Raw genomic sequence first — 11,920 nt, forward strand, 5'->3', positions numbered from 1 at the left:
ACTTTGCATATATTTCTTACTTAAATAAACCAAAAACAAACCCTTTCTTTCTGCCTTAATGAAGACTCTTAAGACAGAAGGGCAAAGGCGGGACAGTCAGGGTTAAGTGACTTGCCCAGGGTCACACAGCTAGGCCAGATTTAAATTTACAGTGAGTATTCCTGACTCCAGGCCTGGCATTCTGTGCATTGTGCTTCCTAGCTTCCCCTTTTTACAGATTTTTTAAATTTGATCCACTGATTAGCCTCTAGAAGCAGGTGGTATGAGCATTCCACTATACATACCAGATACCTGTTAGTTAGATTGAGCTTTTGGAAACAGTTGCCAATAGTGGCCATAACCATCACCATAACAGTAATGAGAGAACTAGTAGGATGTGCAGAGTGCTTTGCAAATCTGATCTCAAGATAAGAGCCCTGGGAAGTAGACACTATTTTCCTTCTCATTTTATAGATAAAGACACTGAGTCTGGGAGAGGTGAAGTGACTTGTTCAGTAGATTTCTGAGGCCAGATTTGAACTCTGCTCCTCCTGACTTCAGGTGCAACACTCTTGTTCATATGCTAGCCAACTGCGGCTCCTAGTATGGAGCTGCAGAAGTCCTAGATCCTGACTTGAGAGCTGGACTTCATATTTTTGCTTGGAGACAAGAAACCTATGAAGTATTCTTTTCAGCTGAAAGATGGATCTTCTTAGGAATTTCTTCACTATTTTTTCGCCCCAGTTTGTTATTCTTCTCCCCAGAAATACTCTGGGCATGTTGTTAATATTGTAACAAGGTATTCCCAAGGAACGAAGGAAGGAAGGAAATGAGCATTTTTTTAAGCTCTTACCATGTGCCAGGGCTTCAAAGAGCTTCCATTCTGAGGGTGGAGGACAACACAGAAGGAAGCTGAAAAAGTGGAGAATGGGGAGGGTTCTGATGTTTGGAAGCCAAGAACAGGACCATGAGGGGAATGAAGGTTGTTCTGGTCCCTGTCATAAAAAGGAGACTCCAGGAGGAACTCAATAGTGGGAGAAGGAGGTGGGCCCCAAGAGATTCCAGAATGAGACTTCAGGAAATCCAAAATCAGGCACTTAAAAGCTGTGTGATCCAGAGTAAGGCACTAAACTGCTGTCTGTCTCAGTTTTCTCATCTGTAAAATGAGGATAATAGCAGCATCTACCTCCTCTCTCAGGGTTGTTGTGATGATAAAGTGGGATAATATTTGTAAGGCATTTCTTGTATGTGTGCACGTATACATGCATATATAGATATGAATACATATCTACATACATTTATATGCTAGCTGTTGTTATTAAGATTAGTAAAACTTAATGCTGTAGTAATAATATTCTTGCCTTCTGATCCCCAAGCTGAAGATCCTAATAAAGTAATTATCTCTACTTTCCTAATAGACTCTGCAGCTTGTAATTTATGGCTTGTCTCAGCTTCCTTTGCTTTTCTCCTGAATTTCCAGGGCTAAGAATATCCAACTTACTTGCCAATATGGGCAGGGGTGGCTACTCTGCTGCTAAATAAATGCCTGGCAGGTAAGAAAGGGGATAGAGAACTGCCCTCTCTGAATTTTTTGACAAGTTCCTGTCTGATCACTTTTGGATAGGGACCTGCCTCCCAGATCAGGATTCCCTTCTGTTTCCTTAGCTTCCAAAGCAGGGACTCTTGAGAGCCTGAAGTGTAGGCGGGGCCTTGATGAAAGGTAGTATTTTAAGTGTTCTTGCTATTCTCTCTCTCCTGACATAAACTGTACCAGGATGGCCTGGAGTCAGCCATCCAGGCAGCCCCATTTATTGAGTGACTGCAGTGTTTAGATCCAGTGCTTGAAATAGGAGGGAATGAAATGAGCTGCCCTCCCCCTTTCCGGACCATCCCACCCACATTTATTTTTTGTCTTGGTTCAATCTTCAGTACAAAGGCTTTTCTCAAGGGCTTCGTCTTCTGTGGAGGTGCCACCGTTTGCAGCTCCTGGTTCATTTTCTCTGTGGCTTGTTTGTTCCAACCTAGCAGTCCTGTGTAGGTGATCTCTAGGAGTTAGCATCCTTACTAATGGAAAACCAGTCCCCACCTGGAGTTAAATGTTGAACTGAATGACGTTCATGGGCGAGTAAGTGACTTCTTCTGGAATGGCATCGATCACTGTGGGATTATTTGCAGATACATTGTTGGCCTATTAGCCCAAGGTTTAAAATGTTGTGGAATGTTGTGGCATCTTGTAGAGCGTACTGGACCTGGAATCAGGTCTGGAATCTGCCTCCACTCTATGACCCTGAGCAAGTCAGTGAAAATCCCTCAGCCTCAGTTTCTTCATCAGTAAATTGGAGATCATAACAGTACCTTATGATGAATCAATGAGATAACCTATGTTCAGTGCTCAGTAAATGCTAACTTTTACAAAGATGTTCCTTTTAGCTTTGGAGTCAGCTGGCTTAAAAGTAGTTAAGGAATACTGAGTCTAGAATCTCAGGCCTTCATTAGGGATTTCTTTCTCTTGTGGCCCAAGTACTTAAGAGCGTGGTTCATTAAAGAAAGAGGAGAAGAGGGAATTGGGGATGGATAAAATAGAAGTAATCAATTAAAAAGAATGTATTTTTAATAGGAAGAGCATAATAATTTTGTTAAACTGTTGCATAATTTATGCTGTTACAATCAAAAAGTTTGGTAAGTGAGGGAACTAACATGGAAATGAGAGTTGGCATCATCTCTCCCCAGTGTAGCTCATCTCCGGAGACCAACCAAGAATTCCTTCTATTCTAGGAGAATGACCTCTAGTCAGGCTCCTAAGGAAAAGGAGGCTTTCTAGCATGTGCCTCTCCAAGAACTTAATCCCCCTCTGGCCTTTATACCTTTTAATTTGGGAGAATGAGAGGTACTGCTTGTCAGGAGGCCAACCCCAGAGCCAGGATATTTGGAGCTGGGCTGGACAGATTTGAGGTAGACAGGGAATGGATCCTTTTCTTTCTGAATTTCCATAGCTTTAGCCATGTGCTGTCAGAAGGATATTGCTCTTTTCAGCTTTTTTCTCTTAACTTGCTTTTTTACAAAGGATCAAACCTAGAGTTGTTTGTCAACCAGGAGCAGTGAGCACCTGACCATTTGGCCAGGACTCAGACAGTGGGTTGGACCAGAGGTTTATTTCCCCATTCCTTTAAATTACAGCCTCTCTCTGAGGCAATTAATTCCAAGTCTTGAGCAGGAGAGCTGCTGCTGGGTTTTCTCTTGTTTTGGAGATGAATCTTCTTGGACTCAGCACTTATCTTGGATTCTTGATTGTTTGAAGGGCAGTTTTGATCTCATAAAGGCTTTTTTATTGTTGTTCCCCTCCCCTTCCCAAACGTCCCTCTGAGAGGTAATCAGACCTGTGCACAGTTCAACACCCAGGAAAGCCATTAATAACACAGCCAACTTCTCTCCTGCTGGCTTAAGGCAACCTTGGCTCATAAATTGATTTCTCTGGTATTTCCCTGAAAAAGTCTCTCTTAAGAAGGGATCGTGGGGAGGCTTCTGAGGTGGGGGGAACAAGGCCAAAGAGATTCATATCACTGTGATCTGTAGCTGTCCCTTGTAAAGCACTCTCTGTGGTGTGCTCCCCCCTCCCAGCCCCCAGTTTGGTTTTCTTGGAAGCTGGCCCTTATACTGTAATTTCCCCTATTACCCTCCAGCAAACGTTCTCTCTGAGGCATTTCCTAATCAGGAAGGTTCTTCCTGGTATTCAGCCTGTCTTCCTTTCTTCCTTTCATTCCCCAGAGCTCTTCTAACAGTCTGTAGATTCTCATTAACTGTGCAGTTTCCCAAATGTGCCAGGCTGTCCTTTTTGGCTTTTCTTGCAAGTTGTTTCATACAGCTCCCCTTTCTACATATATAATGATAAATCATTATCCTGATTGCCCACCTCCAAGGTCTCTCTCAATGCTAGCACTTAGTTCAAGCCAGATTTACAGAGGGATTCAGAGACTGTAAGCCCTCTGAAGGCAGGGACTGGCTCACTTTGTCATTTCTTCCCTGGACTGAGATGCCTGTAATCTTACATTCAAGGCCCAAGGGATTTTTCCTTCTGTCTGTGTTCTCTGAACTCTCTTATGACCTCCCTCCTTATTGTCTTGCTAGGATTCAGGAAGCCCCAAATTCAAATCCAACCTCAGACACCGATTAGCTGTGTGGTCCTGGGCAAGTCACTTATTTTCTGCCTGCCCCAGTTTCCTCATCAGCAAAATGGGGTTGATAATAGCATCTGCCTCCCAGAGTTGTGAAGATCACATGAGAAATTTGTAAAGCACTTTGCCAACTTCAAAGCCCTGTTTAAGTGCTGTTATTGTTGTTGTTACTTAGAGATCTCATCAGTTTGAGTGGGTTCATTTATCATCTCCAGGAAAGTGATTCTGAGCTCTCTATAGCTAATCCCAACTACTCTCCTGAGCTCCAGTTTCAAGTCACCAACTGCCTTTTAGAAACGTTGAATTGGATATCCCACAGTTGTCTCAAACTCTTTGTATCAAAAACTCAACTCCTTGTCTTTCCTCTTAAGTCCTCCCCTTTTCCAAACTTCTCTATTCTGACGCTACTGTCCCTTTAGTCTTCTGGGCTTGAAATGCTCTCACTCAGTTCTTGTTGTTTCTACCTTCAGGACATCTCTTGTAATAGGTGCCCCTGTCTCTGATCACCCAGGTGCCACTCTAATGCCCATCTCCTGCACCAGGTCTGTACCTGACGTCTGATTATTGCTACTGGTTGGTCTCCCTCTATCAGGTTTCTTCCTTCTCTAATCCATCTTGCACTCAGCTGCTCAGCTGATTTTCCTAAAGTTCACATCTGATTAGGTTATCTTCCCTACTTAATGAACTCCATTCACTCCTGATACCTCCATCTCCAAATATGAAATCCTCTCTGACATTAAAAGCCCTTTGCTGCTTCACTCCTTCCTATCTTTCCAGTCTTTTTAGACTTTCTGGCTTTCCAGATGTTCTTGAATCGTTGTTCTTCCTTGCCATTCCTCTCACATGACACTACCTTCCTACTCCATGCCTTTCCGTGAGATGGTCCTTCATGTCTGGCATGTTCTCCATCCCCTTCCCACGAGTCTTAGCTCAGATGCCCCCTCTTCCCCATCCAGGGCTTTTCCTCTGAGACTATCTCCCATTTATGTAGTGTAGAACTTCTGTTAGTGATGTTATTTACTTGATGTCTGCCCCATTAGAATGTGAGCTCCTTGTGGGCATGTGGTTTTCTCTTTGTCTTTATTCTAAGTGCTTGGCACTTAAATGCTAACTGACTGACCAACATGGATTCTGGCCTCATTATTTGCTCTTGCTAGAACTGCCAGTGATCCTATCATTATCATTTCTGAAGGCCTTTTCATGGTTCTTATCCTTCTCAGCCTCTCTTCTTGGGTACTTTCCAGGCTGGGTTTTTGACCATAGTTGGTTTGGGTTCTCTTCCTACCAATTTGATCCCTTCTAAGCCTCTGCTAGATAATCTTTCCTGAGCCTTAGCCCCCTTCTCCTTTAGATTCACTCACTGGGCAGCCTCCTTAGCTCCTAGAGATTTAATTTCCATGCACATGACTCATCTGAATGTCCAGCCCTAGTGTATCTCCTGAGCTCTGGTCACATTGATCACTGACTGCCTGTTGGATATTTCAGACCACAGGTGCTGTAAGTGTCTCAACTTCAACGGGTCCAAATCAGATGCTCATGATTTGTTACCCACTCCTCTTCCCAAATTTTCCATTTCTGTCTCCATGTCTTCACTTGTTCAGACTCTTCTCACTGCTTGCCTCTAGTCTTAAAATATTTTTTTCACTGTTTCCTAGCTTCAGGTATCGCAATAAGTTGCCAAAGGGATTTTCCCCAAAGCACAACCTCTTGACCATGCCCCTCCCTCCCTCATTCACCTTCCCTGGTTCTGTTATTCCTAGGAGAAATAAAAACTGCTTTTGTCATTTAAGTTGCCATTTAATGCCTGTGACAACTTATCCGGCCTTCATATATATTATTCAACCAATCTGTGGGGCCATCAAATCAGCTTCATTGCTCTTCATGCCCAGACTCCACTTTCTATCTCTGTGCCTTTTCATGGGCTCTCTCCTGCACTTGCAACGTACTCCTCCTTGGTTTCTTCAGAAGTTCAACTCACATGCCACCTTGGCTATGCAGCTTTCCCATCCCCCCAGGGCTAGTGGCCTCCTCCTTGGATCTTTTTCAATTGATTTATATGTGTACCTATTGTCTCCCTAGGGAGAACAGAAGCTCTACCAGTGGTTGAGGCCTGCTTTCTCTTCCTGTCCATTGTGCCTAGCACAGATCAAGTGATTAATAAATACTTGTTGACTGAAGGAATGACTCCCTTTGTCAGGATTGCATTTGTAATCCTTTCTGAATAGTTGATATTTGAAGTTTTTTTTTAATTCCTTTTTTTTGGTGGTGGCTTCATTAGCTTTCCCCACCTATTTGTACAACATAGATTTGGAGCTAGAAGGGGCCTTAAAAGTCATTAAATTCCATCCCTTTATTGTACAGATAGGAAAGTTAGGTCTAGTGAAGCTGAAGTGTTTTGTTGAAGGTCATACAGGGAATTCAAGAATTTGAACTCAGGCCCTCTAATGCTAGACCATACTATGCTAACCTATTTCCTGTAGTTTATGTCTGTCATGTGTCACTATTTTTTTGATCACACTATATTTGTTTCTCATTCTTTAAGAGTTTTCTTTACTTGCTGATTGGAAATCTTCTGTTCCGTCTCATTAAAATGCCATTTATCTTTTACCTCCCCGTTATTTATAAAAAACATTAAAGAAGCCTAGGGAGAAACATTGATATTTTGGGCAGTCACTAGCTATCACCTTCTACTTGATACATTGCTGGTTTTGTTGTTGTTGTTGTTTTACCTTTATTTATAGTTCTTGGCTTAGCTTTCAGTCTGATACTTCATGTACTGAAGTCAATTGGGATCATTTCCATTATTTTCTTTTTATGCAGCAACTTCCCTTCAGGAATCTCAAAGCATTGTTCATCCATTATCTGCTGGTAGTGTTTATTCTTTTCTGAAGGAAGAAGAAAGACACCCCCCCCACCCCCCACCCCACTTTGCTTAGACAAGCATAGGTAGAGCTAGGTTGCTGCCTTCAAATAATCTGACTTTGTGTTCTGGATTGTGCTGACCACCATTAAATATCTCTTAGGATTCATGCTATGCCAAGAAAATGGTCTTAAGAAAAAGAGATGGTGTTTATTTGATGACTACTTCTTTGTCCCTGCCAGGAATAAATAGAGAATAGTGACAATGTTCTTTGTATTTCCAGAAAGAGAGAGCAAAAGGTGGTCATCATCACCTCAAGGTCTGAATATATGTCCCTTATTTGGAGATAAAGTTCTTCCCTTAACTGGTTTGTGAAAGGAAACCTGGTGCTAGTCACCTGAGCCCTCCAAATCCAGAAATCTGAGATTCTGGTTGCAGGACTGAACTGTTTTCTTGTGGCTTCTGACCCTTCCAGCAGAATGGCAGAGCTGACTTTTCTGGCGGGTTCACTGACCTCTGTTTACTCATTAGTAAGTCTGAGGCTCAAAGCAAGGTAGATTGAAGTTTTCACTTTGGCCCTTCCAGAAGGAAATTATCCAGCAGATTTTGTTAATAGGTTCTAAAATACAATTAGGAGAAAACAGACCCTATCTCAGTGAGCAGCTGGACAAGTCAGTTGGCTTAGCAGTGGTTCTCTGTAGTTTGAGGCACCTTCCACTTCCCCTCTAGGCTCCCCCTTCCCTCCTAGTCCATCCTTCTTCCTTCAGTCTGGAGGGTCAGAGGCAAAGAGTTTGCGGGGCTAGCGGTGGGTGGGGGTCAGCACTGTCTGTTTGGGAAGCAGAGACCAAATTCTGATGCCTAGTTGACTGGTTAATGCCTAGGCTTCCAGGGCTTGCTGTTTACTTGCCTTCTACCAGGAATAAGAGCTAAGCCATGCTTCCTCTTATTGGCTTCTAGATCTCCTCTGGGGACCTTCAAAAGCTAAGAGGACATTGAAATTCTGGCCCTAGGCCAGCTCTAGAAGAATCTTCCTGGTCTAACCTAGAGGAAGGAATTCAGAAAGTGATATGGTTCAGAGGCTCAGTTATTCTGTGAAGTTCATTAAGTCACGAATTCACTGAATAGACCCCTTTACTCTTGGCCTTTCATTGGGAAGAAAACAGAAAGCCATCTTTGGTGTCTTTGTTCTTTTCTCTTGTGACTTCCATTTGGTGATTGATGGACAAGATGTACATGTTTCCCTCTGCTTAGGGCATCCCGTTAGGATGCTACACTGGGAGACAACAGAGTTTGATACAAATTCAGCAATTTTTAGCTTGATGCATGATGAAAGGAAAGACAAAAGTAGCCTAACTCTAAACTTTGTCTTCCTTCTCCCTCAGGTCCAAGTGACCTGGGTTAACATAGCATTTTCCAGTAGTTTTAGGTCTGTGGCGCCCCCCCCCCCCCATTGGCCTTTGCAAGTATTGCTGAGAGGCCTCACATGTTAAGTGAAATTGATGAGACAATTTTTCTCCTCTTCAGGAGTCCTTGATACAGAAGCCACTTTGTCTGATTTAATCTAGTAAAAGAAATCTGTCCCATTCCAGTTCCCTAGAAGTCTCATATAGAGCTCCAAGTTGAGACTTGACAAGATTTCAAGAGTGTATCAGCTACCGAAAGCCTCTCTCCTCTTCCTCCATCTAATCCTGAGGTCTGTTTAATGATCATTTTAATAAAACTGCTTTGCACAGTGCTTAGAAGTCTCCTAGGTGAACTACTCTGGAAAATCAAAGTATGTTTGGGTTTCTGTAGGAGGCAAAGCCTGAGACCCCATTAAGCAAAGCTCTGGGACATAAAGCAGAAAGTTCCTAACCATGCTTCTCCTCCCTTCTCGATCTAGGTTATGTTTGTGTGTAAAACCCCTAGAAACCTCTGGTTTGTATATGCATCATATAACCTATGGAAACTCCTGTATATGTATCAAGTAACCCCTGCACAACATATCCCCTATAAATCACTGATATATGGCAGATTGTGAAGTAATTGCTTAAGGTCTTTCTGTTAATCATTACCTATTACTTTGTATGCGGAAATTTTGTACTGGAGACCCAGCTTGTTTTTCTCCCCCTATAAAAGAAGTGGTAACTTTCAATAGTTGCTTTGATTGCCATCAGCATCTTTGCCCTCCTGATCCTGCACAGTGTTTTGTCTCATCCTTTCTACCACATCTCATTCCTTATCCCTTTGGAGCCCTGAATGTTGTCAGGCAGGGCCCTGACAGGTTCCTGAGGTATGTGGAGGGGCCTGACCAGGAAGTGACCCCAAAGCTTTTTGCATGGAGGGGCTAGGTTTCAAGTGCTCACTTTTGGTTGGAAGGGTGATTGGACTTAAATGATTCTCTTCATTTGTTGGGTTTTTTTCCCACTCCTTCAGGGACAATGGAGACAGATCCAGGCACCGAGCACCACGTAATGCAAGGATGTCTGCCCCTTCACTTGGACGCTTTGTCCCCAGGTAAGAGTTGTTTGGGCAGCTAGGGAAATAGTCTTTGCAGGGAGAAATGTACTGAGAGCTTTGGCTTCTTTTTTTTTTTTTTTTAAACCCTTACCTTCCGCCTTGGAGTCAATACTGTATATTGGTTCCAAGGCAGAAGAGTGGTAAGGGCTAGGCAATGGGGGTCAAGTGACTTGCCCAGGGTCACCCAGCTGGGAAGTGTCTGAGGCAGACTTGAACCTAGGACCTCCCATCTCTAGGCCTGGCTCTCAATTCACTGGGCTACCCGGCTGCCCCCAACTTTGACTTGTTAAAGTTTGTTTCTGATCCCTGGTTGGATAACATCTAGAATTATTCATCCTGTAGCCAAATGGCAGAGGAGGTAGGGGAAAGACCCATGGGTGGCATGCCACAGCTCTAGACTGTCTCCCTAGCTTTTTCATGGACTTTATGTATGACCTTGGGCCAGCCACTTCTTTTCATACATAAAAGGAAGGGGTGGAGGAGTTGGATGGGGTGATCTCTTATCTTCTAGTTCAGGTATTTAGGGGTTTGCTGGGGTCCTGCTTTGCTGAACTGCAGACTCCCAACTTGAGAATTGACAAGAGACTTATAGGATGCTTTAAATGAAGAAAGTTTAGAGCGGGTACACAAGAAGAAAGAGACTTGCCCAAGTCTAAGAAACTTCATTCAATTAGGAAAAGCAGAGAAGAAACTAAGTTTTGATAGAATATAAACCAAATAATGTATGAAAAGCACTTTGAAGGGAGCCGCTATATAGTACAATGGATAGAGAACTAGGCCTGGAATTTGAATATCCTGGGTTCAAATTTGACCTCATATACTTCCTAGCTATGTGATCCTGGGCAAGCCACTTAACCCCCATTGCCTAGCCCTTATTACTCTTCTGCCTTGAAACCAATACCCAGTATTGATTCCATGTTGGAGGGTAAGGGTTAAAAAAAATGGATACTAAGGTTTTTTTTAAGTACTTTGTAGATTTGCTGTGGTCATTAGCAGCAGCTTGGGGAGTCCTTGGATGCTTCCGGGGCCTGTCTGGATTCCATTATGGCTTTGGGCTTGGTGGGTGAGCCCTTGTTTCCTCCATTGTTTGGAGTGATGTGATAACTTCTTTTCATAGGCGTTTCTTGCTGCCCGAATACTTGCCTTATGCTGGGATTTTCCATGAACGAGGACAGCCTGGGTTGGCCACTCATTCCTCTGTTAATAGAGTCCTGGCAGGTAAGTAGATGCTTCTTTCATGGTTTGGGAAGCCACCCTAGCTTCCTGCTTCTGCCCCTGGAAGTTATTGTAAAGGCATCTCGCACTTTTCCATGCTGTTTGCCTGAAAATGCCCTATGAGGATCTCCTAACTCCGGCTCGGCAGTGAGGAGACGACTGAATGCCAGAATCTGGTGTTGGGCTCATTTGAAAGCCCCCTTCCTGTTCCCCTTTCTATGCCCCCTCCCCATTAAATTTAAATCGGCTGCTTCCTAATGTAGAGACGATGCTCTTTGAAGCGATTCTAATCAAATGATAAGGCATCTTGTTCATGTTATGGTTGGTGAGACACTCACGAGGCAGATCCAGTGATTCAATTAGGAGCTTAACACACACCTTTCCAACCTCGGGCACTGCCAGCATATGTAGCTTCCAACAGCCTTGGAATCTTCCAAGGCAGGGAGGGGGGGAGGAATGAGCCCCAAGGGGCCAGCTTGGCTGACTCCACATGGCAAAAAAAAGGGAGGACTGAGAAATCTTAACTAGTTACTGACCTGTGTCCTCTGGCTGGGGAGTAGTACATGACAGGCCGTCTGCGCTGAGCGGATGGCCCTGTCCTTCCCACGCACTGAGGAATCTCCCCTGTGGGACGGGTACTTGAGTTGTACCCTTCCTCATCAGTGGGTTGTTTGGAGACAGCCTGGGGGTCTGTATGCATCTGAGAAGCAGAGAAGAAAGGCAGCAGGGCTCCTCCAGGATCCCCTCCTCTGGAGGCTCCACCTCCAGCTTCTTGTCTCCCAAGGTTCCATTTCTCTTTTCTTCTGCTGGACAGATATTCCATAGGCCCTGTTGGGGAACTTGCCATGCCATGACTTCTGTTGGTTGGGAACAGAGCCTGGGCCGCCGAGTCTCTCCTGGCCGCTTAGTTAGGTGGTTTGGCGGACAGCACGTGGAACTCCTTGTTGGAAGATAGTCACTTGCTGCCAGGCAACCCAGCAGAGCTCCCCTCCACCCTGCTTTGTTCCAGACATCTGCCTTCACCACCCCACACAGCACCTCCTGCTCCTCCACTCTGGGCAAATCTATATTTCCTTGGCATTTAGCTTTTTGGAGCAGCTGCTTGTTGGCTTTCTCCCCCCGTCGCCTCCGGTGACTCCTTTCCCCCATTTCCTGATCTCCTCCCCCACCCCCAGGGGTCTGACAGAAATTAGCC

At 44.2% G+C, this 11,920-nt stretch overlaps 1 protein-coding gene across 6 annotated transcripts in view; it reads left to right on the forward strand.

Annotated features, from left to right (window-relative positions):
* The window catches only part of AMBRA1 (autophagy and beclin 1 regulator 1), a 180,858-nt gene that overhangs the window by 75,216 nt on the left and 93,722 nt on the right, over positions 1-11,920 (forward strand). For all 6 annotated transcript variants that reach the window (XM_056801858.1, XM_056801859.1, XM_056801860.1 and 3 more), the window contains 2 exons: positions 9,427-9,507; positions 10,628-10,728. In XM_056801858.1, the coding sequence (XP_056657836.1) occupies positions 9,427-9,507; positions 10,628-10,728 (182 nt within the window). The remainder of the gene's footprint in view (positions 1-9,426; positions 9,508-10,627; positions 10,729-11,920) is intronic.

This window comes from Monodelphis domestica, chromosome 6 (genome assembly GCF_027887165.1).
Source record: "Monodelphis domestica isolate mMonDom1 chromosome 6, mMonDom1.pri, whole genome shotgun sequence".
NCBI classification, from domain to species: Eukaryota; Metazoa; Chordata; class Mammalia; order Didelphimorphia; family Didelphidae; genus Monodelphis; species Monodelphis domestica.